This window comes from Rhipicephalus sanguineus, chromosome 6 (assembly GCF_013339695.2).
Source record: "Rhipicephalus sanguineus isolate Rsan-2018 chromosome 6, BIME_Rsan_1.4, whole genome shotgun sequence".
Classification (NCBI taxonomy): domain Eukaryota; kingdom Metazoa; phylum Arthropoda; class Arachnida; order Ixodida; family Ixodidae; genus Rhipicephalus; species Rhipicephalus sanguineus.
The window spans coordinates 84,939,295-84,961,866 of record NC_051181.1 but is presented as its reverse complement, the minus strand read 5'-3'; the positions used below and the strand labels follow the sequence as shown (position 1 = coordinate 84,961,866).

The following is a 22,572-nucleotide window of genomic DNA, read 5'->3' as shown; positions in this document are numbered from 1 at the left end:
TTTATTCAACGAAGGAACATGTGCAACACAGAAACGTCTAAGACGTATTGTATAGTTCCACAAAACGTCGCAGGACACCGCCGCTAATCGCGCTATTGCCACTTTATAGCTTCCATTACGTGGCGATTAGTAACGCGAAAAATATTTAAGAAAGCCTAAAACAGGAACCAAACCGCGGAGCCGAACCATGAGAGTGAAATAAATAGAAGAATAAGGATGGGATGGGGCTCATTTGGTAAGCACTATCAAATCATGAATGGTAGTCTACCACTATCCCTCAAGAGGAAGGTATACAACAGCTGCATCTTACCGTTACTTACCTACGGAGCAGAAACCTGGAGACTTACAAAGAGGGTTCAACTTAAATTGAGGACGACGCAGCGAGAGATGGAAAGGAAAATGATAGGTGTAACCTTAAGAGACAGGAAGAGAGCAGAGTGGGTCAGGGAACAAACGGGGATTAAGGATATCATAGTTGAAATCAAGAAGAAGAAATGGATATGGGCCGGGCACGTAGCACGTCGGCAGGATAACCGGTGGCCATTAAGGGTTACTGACTGGATTCCAAGACATGGCAAACGCGTGAGGGGGAGACAGAAATTAGGTGGGTAGATGACATTAAAAAGTTTCTAGGTATAACGTGGCAGCAGAAAGCACAGGACCGGGTTGATTGGCGGAACATGGGAGAGGCCTTGCCCTGCAGTGGGCGTAGGCAGGCTGATGATGATGATGATGAAAACAGGAAAACAAGTATAAGTAAAATAGAGAGGTGGTTGTGTATCAAACATTCACATTGAATGAGTACAGAAACACAATACAGACGGCGTCCTGAATAGCTATGAGCATGAAGTATTGTCAACTTACCTGTTGAGACAATAAAAATTCAGTACCTATGAAAAATTGCCTGAAACGGCTCGTTGGGACGCTCATGAGCAAAATAGAGCATTGTGTAAAACAACGTTTCTCGAATCCCCTTCCTAACATCTTTAAGATGGCTCCTAATGATTTCCAATATTATAATGCAAACTCAATTTCACTATTTTCTAAGCGGTAAGCAGAATGTCTTGTACTTTTTACTCAAGGTACGCCCACATAATTATATACTTGTTTTCAACATCGCCTTGGCAACGTGCAATTGTGTAAACAGTAGTAAAAATAAAGTAGACAGAAGAATAAAGCAGAGATCTTATTTTGGGAGCGCGTTACAAAAGACATACTGCAGTGACCAGGCCAGAAAAACAGTGCAGAGACTTAGGTAATGTATAGGATGCAAAATGACAGCTAAGAAAGCACTTGTGCTAATAATCAAATTATGATTTAATATATTCTTTGAATAAATGTAGCAAGAAGTGAAAAATACGGTACGTCAAGATATTTTCTGTTAGTTAAACGCTTGCTCTTTTAGATCTAGCATCAGTACCAGTGGTGCTAACGTTGTTAGGTTCTTATTTGCATTAGGTTAATTCATGGCATGCAAGTCAAACTTACATCCACGATATCCTTCAAATCGCTGATACGTAAAATCCACGCTACGCAAAGGAACCCCATTCTTGCACGCATCACATTTCGTTACGGAGCAAGACGCAAGAGGATATTCAATAACGACACTGTAGCAACATAAGAATTTGCGCGATAGACGCGGCGCAGGACAGTGGCTAAGAGCAAGTGTCGCGGCATTGGCGCAAATAAAAAGAAAAGAAATCGAGCAAACAAGAGGTACGTGGGCTGGGTGTAGACGTCCGCGCACTTGTCTTCCTCATCTTCTGCCCTCACTGGAGTACCCTGGCGGAAAAATAAAATTGCGTCACTGCCCTAAGACTTATAGATGGCTTAGTGGCACCAGTACCAGCTTGAGAAGCAGAGCTTGGCCAGCGATTATTGTTTCGCACGGTTGTGTTGCGATAGAAGTATCTTGTATCTTAAGATACACGATACATTATCGAATGTATCGGAAATACAGATACAGATACTCGTATTTCGAGAAGTATCGCGATACAGATGCAAGATACAGATAGAGTATCTAAGATAGTATCTAAGATACATGTATCTTCGATACTGCCCAGCACTGGTTGTTACTATCGATAAGTGATTACGCAGTCAGTACACTCGTTACAAGCTTTAAACAAGGTGTCATGTGCATCCAGCTTATCATCACTCCACATCATTTTAGCTTATTGCTCTAGGTTTAACGATGAGATTAAAATAATGAGTGCTGTTCTGCACAGGTCTGGAAGACACTTTAGGCAGACCTTGCACTTTTTGTATCAGTCTGACAAAAAAAAATGTTGCAGTGGCTTAGCTCAACTATGCCAGGATAACGTGGCGTTACCAAAGGTTCAGCTAATTATTCTTAGCTTTCCTGATTGTCTAGGATTAGCTTGATTATCAAACTTACTGCTGCTCCAATGACACACACACGGTATACATATTATGTGGCACATGTATATTTATTTTTCCAGGCAACTACTTCGGGATCCGATGAGTTAAGCTTCTCCGCTCTTCTGCGCCGTCGAGCAGCATTTGCGCTCTCCTTCTCCATGGCTATACCACACTGGCAAACGCCAGTCAGAGGCGATATCAAGCGGCTCCAGCGCAGTGTCAGACGGTGACTGCACAGCGAAGGCGAATAGCAGCGCGCGCGCCGGCGCCAATACGTCTGCCAAGGCTACGACATCACTCCTCTGGAAAGCGCAAACCGGCAGCAGCGACTCGCGCGCGGCGGCGGCGGAGTGCGTGGGAGCTGCCGGCTCCGGTGCGTGACATCACTGATCCTCGCGCATGCGCAGTACGGCTCTTGAGGATCCACGCGAAACTGGCTCGGCTAGGCCAGTGTAGCTAACGCTACAAAATATACTGCAACAATACTGCGAGTGTCGGCCCAGTTAGAAAATATTCATCTTAATGATACAGTAGAACCTGGTTGATACGTTTCCGAAAAAACACGAAAAATAAATGTAAGATCTGGGAGAACGTACGATACGAATCCAGTAAAAATTGAGGCTGACAGGCCCATACTGAGGTGCAAGGGCAAAAAACGTTTATTTCTCAAAAAACATAGACCCCGGACTTTTGTTTTTCGAACTTCTGGCATTTCGCTGGCACCCAGAGGCCAGCCACCTAGTTCCGGTCCTGACAGGAAACAACGTCGTGGTCACGTGTGTTGAGATCCCCGAGACGATCCGGATATTTCAAAATCAAACGCTGGGACAACCAGCATAAATGTAAAGAAACACTACTGCCGTGGCAGCAAACGAAATTTTGTGCCACGTGAGTGTCAGTTCTTTCTGCATTGCCGCTTGGAATTATGTGGCAAAGTTTGCCAAAGAGCTGAGGCGATATTCTCGATCATACGCAATCGGGATATGATCATGCACGACTCGGCCCATCCGTGAAGGAAACTACCACACCGCTAACGGCTTAACTAGCTCAACTTGCGCAGTGCATGTAACAATCGTGGTACAACACGATATGCGAAATCTCGCGAAAGTGATAAGCGTCGCCGAAAGCGACAGTTGCTCGCGACTATCGCGTATTACGTCACACAAACGCGCTGATCAGTTTGCGTTCTCTCTTAACTTGAGACATGTGGCGGTATGTTCGCCGCCACTCGTAATCACACCATCTCGCACGGCGGAACGGGCTTTAAAAAATAATGCCAGGAGTAATAGCAACCGAAGGTGAAGTCCCCGAGCACCCGCATTGCGATCTGTCAAGTCCTCGCAAAGGTGGCAGCTAGCGTGTATCGTCTTGTTTTGACTTGTCATAGCCAGGAACCTTCCAGATATCTTCCAGAACAAACTTCCCGGCAGGTTCTGGCTACCCGCGGCTAGGCAGAATCATCAAGCCAGAGAAAAACAAACGGCGACTGGAAGGGCGTCACGCGATGGGTGGAGCAAACCGAAAACGACCGCACTCTGTGTGAAAACTGGAGGAAATGAAGTCTTACTGGCCACATACACTGCGCGCGATGGCGGCGTTGCTATGGTTACGTGGCGCGGAGTGTTATGTAGCGGCGGCGGCACGTGCGTTTCTGTAGGTCTCGTACCGAACTGTGGCGGAATGGAGGAATGACAGCCTCCATTCATTCCCTGTGAAGATTTTAACGGCCAGCGTGGCCACCTGCTTTCGGGCCGATGTGTGGTTAACAGAGAGCTGAGGCAATGGCTGAGGGGGCAATCGAGAAATTCTGAGAAGACACAGAGGGGATGATCGAGTAATTCGAAGAAGACGCGGAGGGGACAATTGAGCAAAGCAGAGAATGCGCGGAGGGGGGAATTGGGCACTGCGGAAAAGCCGCCGTCGCCATGTGGCTTAACACTTCACAAGTACAAGAGAGGGCCCTTTTTGCACACCTGAATGAGAGTTTCTGGCTGCAGAACGTATCATACGACCACAGTTTCCCACGGTGCTGAACGTTGCTGTCGAATAATTGTATTTTCCGGGAATGAATTAACCAGAACGTATTACACATAGCTCTATTGGGTCGCCGTATATCGCCGATTATAAGTCGACCCCCCAACTTGCAACCCCTTCTAGGGGGAAAATAAAGTTGACTCCGAACACAGCCACATGCTGCGGCCATAGCTCACCAATAAGTTTTTCAGAAGAGGGAGTGATGCAAGGAAACATTTATTTGCCCGTGAAACATAGCTTACGACTCGTCGTCGCTTGAGAGAAGGACGCAGTCACGGTCACTGCCATCGTGTGAGCCACTGCTGCTGCTCGCCGTCGGAATGGGTGCTGGCGGTCGTGAACCCAATCTCGAACCGCCTCCTCAACGGCAGGGTATCGTCCAGACTTCGGTCCGCGAAAGGAACAGCATGTAGCAGCGCACGCGAAGATTTTGGTCCTTTGTTTTCTCCATTCCCTCACGCACTTTTCCGACACATCAAACTTGCGCCCTGCTTCAGCGTTGCTTTCCGACTCTGCGTAGAGGATCGCTTGCCTCTTGAAAGCAGCACTGTACTGTTGCCGGCGTAGCGGTGGCATCTTGGCGTCCGTTTGACAGCGTCGCAAATCACGCACACCACTGCTCGCAAGTGAAGCGAAATGCAGAAATGGCAAACAGGCAGGAACAGGCGTGAGTGCAAAAAGACCCGAACACGCTTGTGGGCGCATGTGACTGGTCATGTGGTTTAGTTCCCCGCGAAGTGTTGCCAGCCCACACGGACGCCGATGGTTTGTCAACGAATTGTTTCGATTGTGTGAAAACAAAACTGCAAGGCGCATCGCAAGGTAAATTCCTCTTTATTCATAGAGCATCGTTCGCCCTCTATCAAAGGTTTAAAATGCTGCTTTCGAAACTGTGTTTCCCAAGCAGTTCGCATTAACGCCATGCGGCGGTGATTTTTAAACGCGCTCCGTAGTTCCGCCTCGTGTGGTTTCACTATAGCTTCGCGATTGTCGTGGCAGATCGCAAAAATGTCTGGCTCCGGAAGCGGCGCGCTTGCGTTGGGAGATAGCTGTTGCCGCGACTCCACTGCCTGTGCGGCTGATGTTATTGATGCGTCGAATAGTAGGAAATCCGAGGACGACGACCTTTCGTCGGACCCTACAGATCAGTCGACTTTACGATTCCGCGTATAGGTCGACTCCGAATATAGGTCGACCCCCGAACTTTGGAAGACCATTTTATGAAAAAAACTTCGACTTATAATCGGCAATATATGGTAGTTTTTGTTTTCGCGATTGCGAGCGTAGGAGCCAGGAAATCGTATTAAGCGGGAACGTATCAACCAGGTTCTACTGTATTTCCACAAGAACGCCATGACAAACATGAGCAACATAAGGACATAGACCAAAAAAATGTAGACCAATCCAGAAAATAATGAATACTGTTGGGGTTTTATGTCCCAAAACCATAATATGATTATGAGGGATGCTGTAGTGGAGAACTCTGGAAATTTCAACCATCTAGTGTTCTTTAACGTACACCTAAATGAAAGTACACTGGCCTCTGGCATTTCGCCTCCATCGAAATGTGGCCGACCAATCCAAAAAAATTTAGACTAGCTGCCAAGAGAGAGAAATGCAAGAAACTGGTACGACGTGTCAAATGTTAGACAATACGTTTCATATCACACTATTGGTCACACATTCCTGTACAGAGTGATAGGTAGACTTTACCTACTTCAAAGGCATGTAAGAGAAAACTAGAGATGCGTTTAGTATGCACAAATGTACAAGCACAAAGCGGTAGTAATTGGTGCCCTCCTGCTGTATTGTCTCCGGCTTTATTGTCTCTTGACTCTGAAGCACAGTGTGATTACTGATAACAAACATAAATTTTTGTTAGATTTTTTTTTTGCTTCATGTAAAGACACTAAAGTTCTCTGAATGATGCCTTCTGACAGCCTAACAAGCAAAATATTGCAGTAACAGTGCATGCAAACAGAATAATTTCCACAGTTATCATAAAAAATCATGGTAAGTGCCCGGAAAAAAGAGAAAGCAACTCACGTTCAGCCTGCTTGAAGGTTACCAGCACCAACAGCAGGTAGACAAGCACCTCCGAATTGGCAATGTCGCTCACGCACTCTTGGCTTCCCGTCAGTGCTTGGATCACCTACGACCAATTCATTACTCTACTTGACAGTCAGCCAAATATTACGTACAAGCATTTTATAAAATTAAAATTGATATCTGACATTTAATGTCCAAAAACAATGCACAAGTTTTACTGAACAACACACAAATTGTGAGAGGTGTCACAGTGAAGGAACGTGGGATAAATTTCGAATACTCATATCATCTTTCCTGAAAACCAGCAAAAAAATGATCCAATTTCCTTTTACCTACCTGAGATATTGCACATGCATGATCAATGAAGAAAATTTAGTCTAAGTCAATGAAAACTTGGAATACCAAGCCTAGCTTTGAGAAAGAAATTTTTCTTAAAAAGCAATAAAGTTTTCAATGATATTCTCTCAACGCGTGACAGCAAAGCAAATGTAAACTAAATAACTATCCTGCAGCACTTGTAGTAACAGAATTGAAAGAACACTCGGGTGTGATTCTGACCTGCACGGTGACTGCCTGCAGACCCCGGCAGCCGTCCAGACTGAGAAGGCAGAAGAGCAACCGGAAGTGGCCGACGCAAAGGCTCTCCAGACCTGTGCAACCATAAAACAAGCATAGGCAAACCTTATATATAAATTGAATGAGATTTCCTGCATATGCAGTGATATATTTACAACAGTACAGATGCTTCAAAAAGGTGTTTCTCTTTATGTTGTCTGTTGGGATTCCTCAAGGACAGAGAAATTTTAGAACCGCTGTCCTTTGCAGTTATTAGTTTCTTTATTGCAGAGAGGGTAGGAATTTGTCAATATGTCGAATCTGTTGAACAAGTCAAACAAGGAGACTGATGACTGTGCCTGTACAATCAGGAGTCTCCCAGACAAATCGGGAGAGTCAGTTGGTATTTTTGTAATTTAATGTTCCCTCCCAGATTTCATTTATTTTTTTTATTGCTCTCTGCTATACTCGAAGGATGAAGTCCAGTATAAAATTTATGGACTTATAAACTGATGGACTAAAATAATGTGCATACTGACCAGGATTGTTGCGCAGCACGTTGTGCAAGGCCTGGAGAGCTTGCTCCGTCTGTGCCACCCGCTGGATGCCACCGCTTGCCGGCCCAACATTGTTATCGTCCAGGGAGCGAGCTGAATGCAGGTACTGCGCCTGGGAGCCCACAAAGTCCAGCAGGTCCAGGGCAAACTGGCGTGGGTTCTGCGAGACAGTCGTTCATTCTGGATGAAACCCCTCGATTCTGCACACTGACAACAGAGGTTGTGTCTTTATAGATTCCACAACAGTGGTCACGTACGTGGCCAGCAATACCACTATAATAAAAAGCGACGACCACAGAGTAAATTCACACAAGTCCCTGTAAAATATCTGACCAAACTTATGCAGCGAGAAAAATTATTTTATCTTCACCTTCCGGTGCCAACTTGGGTGGAGCCGCCGACTGGTTGAGGGGTTCTTAGGACTTAGTTACACAAGTCCCTCTGGTCTTTTAATGAAGTTCTTTGTATGTATGTAGGTATCTGCCAAATTAGACCGTAGCACACTACCATAGCACAGGCTTAGTTTTTCTGACAGAGCATTAAGCAAATGCTCTGCTATACTTGGCCACAAGTTTTTTTGGCAATACTGTGGAAGCCACAGAACCGAAACACTTGCCCACACGCGAGCCAAGAAATAGTATAGATTATTTTCCCATTTTCAGAGTTACTTAGTTCGAATAAATAAAGCTTTCTTCAATATTAAAATAGAAAAAAGTGTGGGAAGCCATTGGTGGAAAAAAATTATTCTACACTTAAATTTTTTTGCTTTTCTTTTTTTTTTTTCTTGGACAGCACCACGTTTTCTACACACCTGTTCTCACAGTAAACATGGCGTCCCTGATGACGGCTGGAACATGTGCAGCCGCAGACTCGTCGTTTCCTTCTCCGAGAAATATATACTCAAAATGTGACAGAAAATGGCTGTCAGAACAGACCAAGCAAGTTATCTCCAATGTCTATGCTGTGTTAAGGTGCTGTCAGCCTTAAATGTCGATGAGCGTTGTGTGCCGGACTGTCGCCGGGGTGAGTGAGCGAACGGTGGCCTGAATTAAGGCTGAGGCTTTGTGGGCCTTAGTTGCTTCCTCACAGTGCAAGAAACTGAATTTCTCGGGCGAAGCTAATAAATGCATGACCGGCAAAACGAGGCTGCTGCCTACGACACGTTTGCATTGGCAGAATTGCGGCGCAAAATGAACAGTTTTCATGCGTAATGAAATTCCTGCTGCCGAGAAGCTCCGCAACGACATAATCGGCGACCCTGACATGGACATGCCGAATATATACACATTCATATACACATGCCAAACATATACACAGTAATTAGATGCATCTATGCACACTGATTAGAATGTCACTGTGCCGTTCACATTTTGCATGTATGCATTTTTTTAATGCGCTAGCGCTACGAGCAAGTGAGAGCGAAACTGGAACTGACATCGGCTGCAAGCTGCCGGACTATCTGCGCAGTAACACAAATGTGCAGATGCCCCGCCTCCGTGGCCTTCGCTCCACCGGCGAGATAAACTGTAGCGGGTATAAGCACTCCAATGAACAAGCGCTACAAGCAACAAATTTTACAGAAGGTACGCACGACACCGCCAGACATAACAAACCATGGCCAGATGCTGCTTATGTCTTACCTCTAGTGGGAAAGTGGGCTGCTCGTTGTAGATCCGCACGAATATCTCGCCCACCACCAGCTCTTCTTTGTGGGCACTGTACACGAAGTTGGCACCATACGACTCGTCACATTCGCCCTGTAATGATATGAAAAGAATTTACAGGTAGGCACTAGGCATAATCTGTACATAAAAGTCACTGCATTTTCATAAACAAATATGGACTTTTATGTGTTTCTGCATCTTGCTCCCATCAAAATGCAGCTGCCTAAGCAAAGAATAGAAATCTGCACTCTTGTGTTTAGCCACGCAACATCATAGCCATCAAGACACCATGGTGTGCGAGTAAACTCAGATACAGGGCACATTTTGTTTTAGTATTAGGAGGTTTGAGAGGCTCTTTGCATGAATTACATCATGGACAACACTCAGCGTGCTACTTGAGTGCCCACACCACTTTGTGCTTCACTAATGTGGCGAGCTCAGCAACTGTACATCTAAGCACTGCGCGAAAACCAACCCTCAAATGATTGCAGGATGTGCAGCTTGCAGTAAGGGCAAGCATTGGCCAGTGTTCTCCAATCATACAAATTGCAAAACTCCCCATAGGCTTCATGTATCAAAATCTGGACACTCCACTAGCCGAAATCACGGAGGTCTGCTGACTGTTGCACCAGCTGTAGGTGGGAAAACAAGCTAATAAACGGTATTCTTCTGTGTTCCAGTGCTCAGGCCCGCAAGAAATGCCGCAATGATGAAGTGAGCGGTGCATTTACGCTTGGGGCTTAACACTTTGCAGAAGGAACTATGGCCCTGTATCTCTTTGAACATTCGTGAAGGAACAACTCCTAGTTCTTGCCGTGGCAGCTCGCGCAATCACAGTGAAGACTGCAGCGGTCATGGGGATGTGTTGCGTTTTTTTGTCGTTGCTCCCAGGTGGTGTGTCCATTTGCGATCCTCAGCAAATTCGTTCATGGACATGTCCAGATTTTGGAATGGAGCTTTGCAACCGCCATGACTGAAAAATTGTCGGTCTTGGCTTGAAGGAGTCACATTACAGTTGAACCCACTTATAACGATCCCACGTATAACGATCTATCGATTATAACGACCATATTTGAGTGCACTTACGATTTTCAAATGCTAACCATTGAAGCTGCATCCACTTATAGCAAACATTTTTCAAAGCCCCCTACTTTTACGACGAACACTTCAGACACGGTCGCGGTAAAAATATGGTGCATACGAAGCGAAAAAAAGTTAAAAACAGGCCTTCTAAAGCGTGAGAGGGGCGCGCGCTCACGCGTGCCCCACTCAGTTTACTCGCGACTAAGATATCCCTGATCTGCATGCACTGCATGCAGATTTCGGACGCTGCGAGCGAGGTCGCTCACTTTCCAGGCGTTTCTCCAGTGGCAGAATGGCAGTGAGGAAAAAAAATAGTAGGCAGCATGAAGCCTTGCAGTCAGCTTTCGCTCGGTAACCTTTCCTGACGCCGTTCTATGCAGCTACGACCGCCTACGATGAATCAAACAATGAAATGCAAAAAATGATAACCGCGATAACTTTCCATCGCATAAAGGTTCACTGCGTCCCTAAACTCATCGACGCCACAATGTGGCACAAAAGGTCGTCTGTCTTTACACTCGATCGGTGATAACGATTTTCGTGCAATTGCGGCGATGCCTTCGCGGATAAGCATTAGAAAAGAGCGAAGGCAAGGTGGTAGCCGTCAATGAACGTGCAATTATGACTTATAGCCCACAATCTTAGATCCCAGTCATCTGTAGATATCTGCTCGGCTGCGCGTGTGGCGTACGCTGTACACTGTGCGGACTGACGGCGGTACAAGCGTGCCATGCTGCCGTTCGCAAGTTCGCCGCCGCCGCGTCGTGCGAGACCGCTTTAATGTGCGCGTCGCTTTGTTGAAACGAAAGTAGCTTGCTGTTGTTGAGCGGCACGGGCACCGAGAAACATCAATGCACTGACAGTGAGCGTATACTGCGTGTTTGACTAGGTGACAACTCAAGTGCGCTGCGCATCGTCGTGCAGGGCCGCGAGAACATCGCGAAGACGTAGAGTACGCGTTGCTTGCAAAATGATTGTTTTTGTCGCGTTGAACGAACCGGCTACTCGCCGCACCCGTGCACGGTCTGGAGTGAAGCTGGCACGAAGAACGTACAAACGCGCGCATACAGCATACAGCAAGCGGCCCGGCAGTGACTCCGCGAGCTGAGTAGCTAGGCGACGTTCTGCACGCAACTAGCCAGCGATGATTGGCTCCACGTGGCAGTACCGCGCATTGGTGAAACGGTGTCAGTTCATTGCAAAGGCAGGTAATTCACTCGTGAGCACGTAGCGGGCACCGCTTCATCATCATCATCATCATCATCAGCCTGTCTACGCCCACTGCAGGGCAAAGGCCTCTCCCATGTTCCGCCAATCAACCCGGTCCTGTGCTTTCTGCTGCCACGTAATACCTGCAAACTTCTTAATCTCATCTACCCACCTAATTTTCTGTCTCCCCCTCAGGCGTTTGCCATCTCTTGGAATCCAGTCAGTTACCCTTAATGACCACCGGTTATCCTGCCGACGTGCTACGTGCCCGGCCCATATCCATTTCTTCTTCTTGATTTCAACTATGATGTCATTAACCCCCGTTTGTTCCCTGACCCACTCTGCTCTCTTCCTGTCTCTTAAGGTTACACCTATCATTTTCCTTTCCATCGCTCGCTGCGTCGTCCTCAATTTAAGTTGAACCCTCTTTGAAAGTCTCCAGGTTTCTGCTCCGTAGGTAAGTACCGGTAAGATGCAGCTGTTATATACCTTCCTCTTGAGGGATAGTGGTAGATTACCATTCATGATTTGATAATGCTTGCCGAATGAGCCCCAACCCATCCTTATTCTTCTAGTTATTTCACTCTCAAGCGGGCACCGCTTCACGACGCGAAAAGGCTTGGCTTGTCCCCGGAGGCGTTGTTAGCACTTTAATAAAGTGCACAGAAAAAAAAAAACGACTTGGCCACAAAGCGCACGTTTTTAAAGGAGAGTTCATATACAACGAACTACTGATATAACGACCACTTTTCACGAAACATTTGAGTTCGTTACAAGCGAGTTCTACTGTATAGTGAGAAGGCTATGGAATTTACACTTTATGTCCTGATCCTCTATGGTGAAGTAAGTCCATGTAACCTCACAGTAGTTACACAGATGGTCCGAACATGCATCAGGCCCTGAGGGGTTTAGCATAGATTAATGGGCAATCTGCTATGCTTGTCTGCACTTCCACAAAACAAAAAAAAGACCTCTATTGTGATTCCATATTACGGCTTCATTAATTTCTCATTTTAATTGTCATATTTTACTTTCACTGTGACATTATAACATGACAATTTTCTTGAGTGCTTGCGTTTATTTACGGCAACATCAGTTAAAGTCTTCAAAATACTGCCAGACAACATTTCTGCAAATCTGTTCCAATCCCCCAATTTAGTTTCGTGTTCCACATCTCTTTGGCAAGTGACCTCACCTAGCATGGACACATCCAATAATTACACATTAAGAACACCGAGTACCAACTTGTACATTCTGCTCATTGCACTGTGCCCCCATTCTGAACACTCCTTAGGCTTTTTATGCATCGTTAAGAACAGTTTCAGAATTCTCCTTCGGCCCCGAACACCAGTCATCAGCACACCTTCGGCCGAACACCAGTCAACAGCACAACTGTTGTAAATTATGGTCATGCATGGGCGTACAGAACATGGGGACTCTATTTCATAGATTATAGCTATTCTCATAAAGAAAGCCTGTCCTCACATAAAGGCGTGAGAATGTAGAGATTCACACCCATCTAAACAAGTCAAAGGTACAGGAGTTCTGTAACACCTTTTTTATTAGGTTTCTTTAGTTGAGGCAGCTCGTTAATTTAGTTTTTGGAAAGTATCTGACCCCTATAAGTATAAGCAAAAAAGCAAATGACAGTTTTTTTTTTTTGAGGCAGTAGTTTAGAGATGTGGCACAAATTCAGCTTCAAATTGGTGACAAGGCACAAGTGAACCTGGCAATCACCCCGCTGGCATTTGAACACCATGGCAAACGATGTAATGCCGAAACACCCTTGAAACGTGTAAGAAGTGATCACTGACAACAAGTTACATCATGCACACACACACCATCTAACGTGCAAGGACTATGCCTTTCACCTACCGATCGCACGACCGAGCGCTGCTGCTCGCGCAGGTACTCCCGAAGCTCGGCGCGGGTGGCATTGTCCCAGAGCAGGTAAGGGTTTTCCGTGTTGGCAGTCAAAATACGCAGCAGTTCGGGGGCTGGCAACACGCCCAGCTTTCTGGCCAGGTACGGAGTCAGCAGCGCGGACAGGGCCGAGCGAGCGACTGCGTTGGGTGGGCACGCCTCGTCCAAGCCAGCCAGCCGAGCACACGCACCGATGCTTTCTTCAGCCAATCGATTGGCAACTTCCTGCGTAAGTGCAAAGAGGGAGAAGGTGAGAACAACAGAAAGGTGTTAACAAAAGAAGGGCACAAAGCGAGCTTGATTAAAAACAGGGGGGCAAGCAATGCCAAAAAATGCTCACACTATTTCGGCATCTGTACAAGTCCCTTGTTAATGATAAACTACTTTTCTCAGCAGTCAGCTGACTGGTAAAATTTTACTTGAATGGACGGAGATCTATAAAGGAGGATAGAAGTGCTAACAGTCAAAAAAAGAGACAATGCAAATCATCACCAGGCAATGTTGAAGACGGACTAACATTTTTGGATCTGTACAGCTTCTTCATTCACGAGCCCACATCACGAGATTCAGAGCAAGTTTTTCTTTTCTTCTGCGAGTTGAGAACGGCTTCTTTTGACTTCAGGATCGCGGACAGTGATATCTGTGGTACCCCAAAACAGGCGGCAACATCCTTTTCCTCAGTGGCGTAGGCAGGAGAGGGGTTAGGCCTTAAAAGCATGGCCTTAGAGATCTGCAACCTCATGACATATTTTCACCGTTTTCGGTTATCAGACACAAATATCAGAGGCTATGCTTTTTCTTGCTTTTTTCACCGAAGCAGAAGCTTCCTGCTACAAAACCACAAGTGCCATCGCCAAGATATCGACGGTGAGTTGTTCCTTTGTTGTTTGTGGGAAGTATTGTCTGTTGCGGCGTTGTGGACTTGTGTACTTCTCAAGTGTTTCCTGATAAATCCTCAGTCGGGAGTTTAACTAAACAATGACCCGCTCGTAGGGATAAAAATGATGACTGGTGCTTGGAACAACGTCAAGCAAAGCTCCGTCGTGAACTGTTTCCCTGCGGGCTTTGGTGCCAGGTGACGACTTTGAGTGCGTCATGGCGCTGGTGCTGACAGTGACGTGCGGTGCCTAAGTAAATTTTCCGACTTATTAGCACTGCCAGATGCCTTCTCTAACGAGGGTACAGCCAAGGAGGTTAAAAAAAAGCTTCTGGAGTGGAGGTCCAATATACGTGCCCACACGAGTGGGTGGCCTGGGAAACCGTTTGGCAGCCATCTTGCTCCAGGCAAGAGGGAGTGCAGCTTGAGCGTGGGCAGCGTATTTGTGAGCTTCCACGGGGGCGTTTCAGCATGAGAACGGGACAGTTAGCGTCACTTATTTGGCCCAATTTTTTTTTGTCCTGAAAGATGGGAGAAGGTGGTTTCTTACGCCATAATACATGGGTTGAAACGTGCCTGATAACACGTAGAATTCGCTTGCAGCATTCCCGAAATGAAGCACATGGTGGAGTCAATAAGTGGTACACAAAATTTTATGCAGCCCCGGCTTTTACACAATTCCAAAAGAAAAAAGAAGCACATACAATGTGGTTTATACATGAATTGAAAAAGCAACAAATCCCACAAGAACTTCAAAATGCATCATAATGTAGTGAATCACGAAACTAACCATACGTCCAAAACACGCCCCCCTTAAAAACAAAACACAGCAAAAGAAAAGATACAAAAGCAGATTAGATGACCAGCTTGCTGCAGCTCTTGTTTACGCTCGTTTACAAATTTTAAAAAATAACAGTTCTTGTCAGTCGGGTTCTTACTCTCTCTGGGAGTTTTTCCGGTTAACTTCTTTTGAAATGTGGTGAAGCCTGATTTTTATATACAGGCTGGCAATCTTCTTCGACAAATTCTAAATGTGGTTGTCAAGTGGACCGCAGCCCAACAAATGAAACATCCACAACATTCACTTGTCACCAGAGCAGTGGAGAAATTCGCCATCTGTGGAACTTCCGGGGGGGCCCAAGCAACCACCCACACGTTTTCTGCCTGGAGCAATATGGCGGTCGTCAGCGTCAGCAGCGGCGCGCCACCTTCACTACAGAAGTGTTTTAGATGCGAAGTATCTTAAGGCGGAGCTCAATCCGGTGGTGGTGTGCGGCGTGACCACCCTTACTGCGCATGCGCCTACCCTCTCCACACACCTCCTCTCCACTCCCCCTCACCATTCCCCGTCATCTACCCCTCTCCCCTTCCCTTCTCCACACCACTCTCCACTTCCCCTCTCCCCTCCTCCTTTCCACTCTTCCTCAGAAACGCTGGCTAGACATGCCGAAATTCTCTCCTGCGCAACGCTGCGATGAGCTCGAGCGCATGCGCGTCCCCTCCCCTTCTCTCTCCTCTCCTACGCTGCCCCCCTCTCGCCCGCCTGTCGATCGCGTTCCCCGCTTGCCCTGTGAGAATTAACGGCCAGGCTAGATGGAAGATACGACGCGCATAGCGTCCCTCTTCGCGTTCCACGACGCGAGGTCGGTAGCATGCCCTACGAACGCCAACGGAACACGATCGTGCAAGTGCTCCGGCTTCGCATCGCCTCATGGTCTCCTTTAGCGGGAGATGGTGTAATTTTTTAACCTCCTTGGTTACAGCAAGCGACTTCATCGGTGCAGATGACGACATAGCTGTTTCTGAATACATCGATGCTGGTGCGGCGGAAGTGGACTCAAGTGGTGATAAATATGCCAATGTTGCCACTAAACAACATTTTACCGTGCTCCAGAGCGTACATAGCGTTCAGCGTCATTCACCGCTGTTGTGGTGCAATGCAAGGTGCTGAATTGGCTTATTTGAAAAGCTTCAACGATATTGAGGATGACTTGATGAACTTGACGGCACACAAGAAGCAAGACATGTTTATGGACTATTTTCCTGCGAAACAAAGTGCGGTAACTTGCAAAGGAACAAGTTGTCACTGTATTCTTTAGCATACTGTCAACGAATCAGCACGTTAGCACTAGTTACAATTTACAAAAACCGTTTCAAGACCTGCTATGAATTAATATAAGCCTTAAGACACTGGTCTTAGAGATGAAAAATCATGGAAAAAGTCAATTTTCTGAATATAGTATGTTTGTAACATACAGGCATTGCCACAAGTGCTGACCAAGTTTCTTACAACTTGGATGGATACTTCAGCCCCAACAGCGATTTATATCACCAAGACAAGCAATATTTTCATTGAGAAAAAGCACAAAAATGGGCTCATTTAATCACATGCTGCTTCTGAATGACGTATGCCGCAGCATTTGGCATGCAGGTTGTGTCCTTGGTGGCTACTAGTCATCTAACAAAAATATTTCACTATCTTCTATTACATGTGGTTCAAAATTAGCTTTATCTGTTTTCTTGCATTTTCTCAAAACAAGCTTTTACTCATCCTGCTTGTTTGGTGCAACAATTGCTCAAGCTCTAGAATAGCTACAGCTGTAACGTCTTTTGCTGTATGAAGCTAAATGCATACAGCTTGAAATGCTGCAAGCAGATTCTTTCTTTCCTTCTTCTAGTATAATTTTTTACCTGCCTGTGTTCTAGATCGTTATAGCTGTAATGTAAATGCTAAATTTCAATGGGCTGCTAAATTGCTAATTGTTTTTGGATTTGAAAACTGCTTGCAGCAGTTCAATTCTTATTCATCCTGCTTTCCACTCATGCATTAAACATTAATTTCTGTCCAGTTTATTAGTATCTATTGTCTCACTAAATAATAGTAATTAACATTTAATTATCTCAATATTTATTTGAGCCAAACAAAAAATTACTGCACTTTTAAAATCAGCATAAAGAAATACATATATATCTGTGCTCTTTAATTGAATCTGGTCAGAACATGAACAAGGTAGCCCGAGGTACCATGTCCCCCCTTAAATATGCATATGTTGTACAGTCGAACCCACTTATAACGAACCCACATATAACAATCTATCGGTTATAACGACCATATGTGGGTGCACTTACAATTTTACTATGCTAACCATTGAAGCTGCGTCCAGATATAGCGAACATTTTTCAAAGCCTCCTACTTTTACAACGAACACTTTGGACACGGTCGCGGTAAAAACATGGCGCATACGAAGTGAAAAAAATAGGGGTGTGCGAATATTCGAAATTTCGAATATTTTTCGAATAGTGTTTGCTATTCGATTCGATTCGCACTGAAATTTTACTATTCGAACTCTTCGAACTTCCCAAAAACAAATACAGTCAACGTCCGATTGGAAGTTGTCCCTAGATTTTCAATATGCTTTACCTCATCACACCCCCGTATTGCGGCAAAGCTGCCTTTCAAGCTCCGCTGTGGTCGCAAATGGATTAACTCAAGAAAATGCTGGTTCTAGCATGGAGATGAAAGATGTGGCAGAGGGAGGTGGGGGCTCAATTAGTGCTGTTTTGGACCTGAAATTTGGGCAGGAAGTTCGAAAAATCGGACGCCGAGGCTTTTTAGCATCCGAAATTTCAGATGTTCTTATATATCGATGTCTACGAGGCAGCTTTGGAACTCTGGACTTGAAGGGAGCACACCCTTGTCCGCCACATCAGTTGGCCTTCCACAGAAGTTGAAAGAGGAGGAGAGGCTGAGGAAATGGCATCTTTGCCTATCACGTGTAAAGTGTTGTCGGCAACACTTTGGTTGCACCAAATTATGTACATAAATACAATTTGGCCTCTACATTGCCTTATTCTTGTTAAGACAACTATGAAACACCACCCCGTGCCAGCACTTCATCAATCTAGCAAAAAGAAACACTTTCATGTTGCTATCTCACATGAACATACTTAGGTATTCTCTGAAACTTTTTCTGTAATTTCACTTCTAAGTATTTGAAAAATGTTTGAGAAATATTCGAAAATTATTCGAAAATTATTCGATTCGATTCGCACTGAACTTTTATTATTCGAATTCGCTTCACACCCAAAATTTTGCTATTCGCACAGCTCTAGAAAAAAAGTTAAGACATGCCTTCTAAAGCGTGACAGGGGCGCGCGCTCGCGCGTGCCCCGCTACAGTTTACTCGCGATTAAGATACCCAGATCGGCAAGAACCGCACGCAGATTTCGGATGCTGCGAGCGAGGTCGCTCACTTTCCAGGCATTTCTTCAGTGATAGAATGGCAGTGACGGAAAAAAAAATACAGTAGAACCCCGCTGATACGTTTTTGAAGGGACCGTAGGAAATAAACGTAAGAGACGGGAAACGTAAGAGCCGAAAAACAGGAAAAACGGCAAAATATTTAGTGGTACAGAATTTTATTTCAATTCTTACGAGCAGCACGAAAATTGGCGCGCTCAGCCGCGATCTAGTCATGGATAGAAACGCAGAGCTTAGGACGGCCTCATCCACAGAAATGTAATCAACGTATGTGATTTTTTTAACACCAACAGCTGTAGGCATGAAGAACTAAGCACACGCAATCACGACCGGCGCGGCGAGTCCGACCGCGAACCGCACGCACGACCATGCGAGCTCCAACCAGCTCGAATTCCTCCCGTTCTCCGACAAATAACGATGATGATGAGTCTACGCCAACGCGATGGCAGAAGTGAATGCCAATCTCGAAGGCCTTGCTTTCGCAAGCAATTACGTCATACACGCCATGTGTGCAATGCAAATCTCAGAGGCTATGCTTTTGTCAATAGTAAATGCCAATCTCGAAGGCCTTGCTTTCGCGAGCAGTTACGTCATAGACGCCATTTTTGCAATTTGAATCTCGAAGGCCATGCTTTTGTTTGCATCAATTGAAAGATTCTGTTGCTTGCGCCTCTCATGCGGCTAATATTACGGTCAAACGAGGCCAAGCTGCGTGAAAATGCACCATGGCCGCTCTCTTTGGTAGTCACTCGGTCGGCTCCGGGCGCACTTCGCGACGTATCATACGGGAACGGTCCGACAATTACGACGTAACAGCGGGGTTCCCAATACATTGTATCCTATGGGAGCTATGCCGGGACCGGCGGAAAACGACGTAACAGCCGGGAAAACGCAGCAGTGAGGAACGTAACAGCGGGGTTCTACTGTAGTAGGCAGCATGAAGCCTTGCGGTCAGCTTTCGCACGGTAACCTTTCCTGACGCCGTTCTCTGCAGCTACGACCGTCTGCGATGAACCAAACAATGCCTTGAAACGCAAGAAGGCATAAATGCAACTGAAGTGATAACCGCGATAACTTTCCATCGCAAAAAGGTTCACTGCGTCCCTAAACTCGTCGACGCCACAATGTGCCGCGAAAAGTCGTCTGTCTTTCCGGTAACGGCAGAGACCGGTCGATCGGTGATTACGACTTCCGCGCGATTGCGGCGATGCCTTCGCGGATAAGCATCAGAAAAGAACGAAGGCAAGGTGGCGGCCGTCGGTGAACGTGAAATTATGCCTTATAGCCGACAACCTTATCACAGTCATCTGTAGATACTCGGCTTTGCGTGTGGCGTACGCTATACACTGCGGATTGACAGCGGTACAAGCGCGCCATGCTGCCGTTTGCAAGTTCGCCGCCGCCGCGTCGTGCAAGACCGCTTCTTTTTTAAGTGCGCATCGCTTTGTAGAAACGAAAGTAGCTCGCTGTTGTTGAGCGGCGCAGGCACCGAGAAACATCAATGCACTGACAGTGAGCGTATACTGCGTGTTTGACTAGGTGACAACTGAAGTGCACCGCGCATCGTCGTGAAGGGCCGCGAGAGCATCGCGGAGACGTAGAGTGCGCGTTGCTCGGAAAATGCTTGTTTTCGCCGCGTTGAACAAAGAGGCTAGTCGCCGCACCCGTGCACGGTCCGGAGTGGAGCAAGCACGAAGAACGCACAAACGCGCGCATACGGCATACAGCAAGCGGCCCGGCAGTGACTCCGCGACCCGAGTAGGCGACGCGCTGCACGCAACTAGCCAGGGATGATCGGCTCCACGTCGCGGTACCGCGCTTCGGTGAAACGGTGTCAGCTCATTGCAAAGGCGGTTAATTCACTCGTGAGCATGCAGCGGGCGTCGCTTCACGATGCGAAAAGGCTTAGCTTGTCACCGAAGGGGTTGTTAGTAGAGCTGTGCGAATAGCAAAATTTTGGGTGCGAAGCGAATTCGAATATTGAAGTGTGAGTGCGAATCGAATCGAATATTTTTCGAATATTTCTTGAATATTTCTAGAATATTTTTCGAATACTTCGAAGCAAACTTGCAGAAAAAAAAGTTGGAGAGGATTCCTAAGCATATTCTTATGAAACAGCAACATGGAAGTGTTTCTTTTCGCTAGGTTGAAGCGCAATGTAGAGGCCGAATTGTATTTATGTACATGATTTGGTGCAACCAAAGTGTTGCCGACAACACTTTACACGTGATAGGCAAAGATGCCATTTCCTCAGCCTCTCCTCCTCTTTCAACTTCTGTGGAAGCCCAACTGATGTGACGGACAAGGATGTGCTCCCTTCAAGTCCGGAGTTCCATATCTGCTTCGTAGACGTCGATGTATAAGAACATCTTAATGTTGGATGCTAAAAAGCTTCGGCTTCCGATTTTTCGGACTTCCTGCCCAAATTTCAGGTCCAAAAAAGCATTAATTGAGCCCCCACCTCTGCCACATCTTTCATCTCCATGTCGGTTTTCTTGAGTTAATACACTTACGAACGTAGCGAAGCTTGAAAGGCAGCTTTGCCGCAATGCGAGGGTGTGATGAGGTGAAGCATATTGAAAATCTAGGGACCATTTCTAATCGGATGTTGACTGTGTCTTGGCTATGTTCGACCACAACTGAGCTTGAAAGGCAGCTTTGCCGCAATACGAGAGTGTAATGAGGTGAAGCATATTGAAAATCTGAAGGGGGCACTTTCAGTCGGATGTTGACTGTATTTGTTTTTGGGAAGTTCGAATAGTTCGAATAGTAAAATTCCAGTGCGAATCAAATCGAATAGCAAACACTATTCGAAAAATATTCGAAATTTCGAATATTTGCACACCCCTAGTTGTTAGCACTTTAATAAAAGTGCACAAAGAAAAAAAAAAGGCTTGGCCGCTAAGCGCATGTTTTTAAGGGCGAGTCCATATACAACGAACTACTGATATAACGACCACTTTTCGCGACACTTTCGAGTTCGTTATAAACGGGTTCGACTGTATTTTGAATTATGGATATATTGAACTATCTTGCAATCCCCTTCGAGTTCGATATATCCAGGATCGACTGTACTGGCAAAAAAAAAAAAAAAAAGATTTACTTTGATGCACGAGGTAATTCAATACATCTGTGCTCATTAAAGTTATGTTCTACAACAATTCATCTTTCTACCTGTCCATAACTCTAGAAGTCTAGAATCCGGACTGTATTTGCGATCACAGTAATACTACAGTAAAAGCTCGTTAATTCGGAAAATCGCTCAATTTGGACACCTCATCTGGTCCCTGTAAATATATGCATCACTCTATGAGACCGGGCGCTCGTTGTTTCGGACAGATTTGACCACAAATCGGATATTTCGGCGACTTTCGGGCCGCTGGCGAGGCTCGAAAACGAAAGAAGAACAATTCGGAACAAAAGTGAAGCTCAAACGCAGCATCGCCATGGACATCAATTATCGACTTGGCTTGACTTGAGACTGGTTGAATGCCTTTTCTTCGCGTGTGGGTTTGGCGGTGCCATTTTATAGCTTTGTTCCCGTTGGTGTGCTGCATTGGTGAACGCCGTTTTATTGAGGAAGGATTCAGTACAGCTCCTTTAGCTTGATCATTGCTGGTGCTTTTATGCTGACTTCGCGTGTGAATGCACTCTCCGCCGATGGAAACGCTGGCGAAACGGCCCAAGTACGAGGCCAAGGACTTCACCACCAAAGTAGAAATTTTGCGTGCCCTGAAAAATGGGCTCTCCCGACAAGAAGTTGCTCCTGTGCCATGACGTCGGCAAACAATACGATGCGAGTCTCCCGAGCGCAGTTAGCATTCTTCGCGTATGTGTGGCAGAACACGTCTGTGCACGCCATTGCCAACTGTTTCAGGCACAGAGGCTTTGGTGTACCCGACTCCAGCGGTGCCGCAGTGGCCGAAGTGTCGCCGGGCAACGGTGCCGACGACGGGCAGGATTTCGACAGTGTTATGCCTG

General features: G+C 46.1%; 1 protein-coding gene across 15 annotated transcripts in view; it reads right to left on the bottom strand.

Moving 5' to 3' along the window:
• LOC119395969 (dnaJ homolog subfamily C member 13) overlaps positions 1-22,572 on the bottom strand; it is a 221,893-nt gene that overhangs the window by 65,261 nt on the left and 134,060 nt on the right. For 9 of the 15 annotated variants that reach the window (XM_049416838.1, XM_049416840.1, XM_049416832.1 and 6 more), the window contains exons 33-36: positions 13,406-13,678; positions 9,215-9,331; positions 7,557-7,734; positions 7,021-7,112 (exon numbers count right to left, since the gene is read on the bottom strand). In XM_049416838.1, coding sequence (XP_049272795.1) covers positions 7,021-7,112; positions 7,557-7,734; positions 9,215-9,331; positions 13,406-13,678 — 660 coding nt within the window. Of the gene's footprint in view, positions 1-6,459; positions 6,566-7,020; positions 7,113-7,556; positions 7,735-9,214; positions 9,332-13,405; positions 13,679-22,572 lie in introns of all 15 variants that reach the window. The other 6 variants (XM_049416836.1, XM_049416837.1, XM_049416828.1 and 3 more) reach the window with 2 other exon arrangements.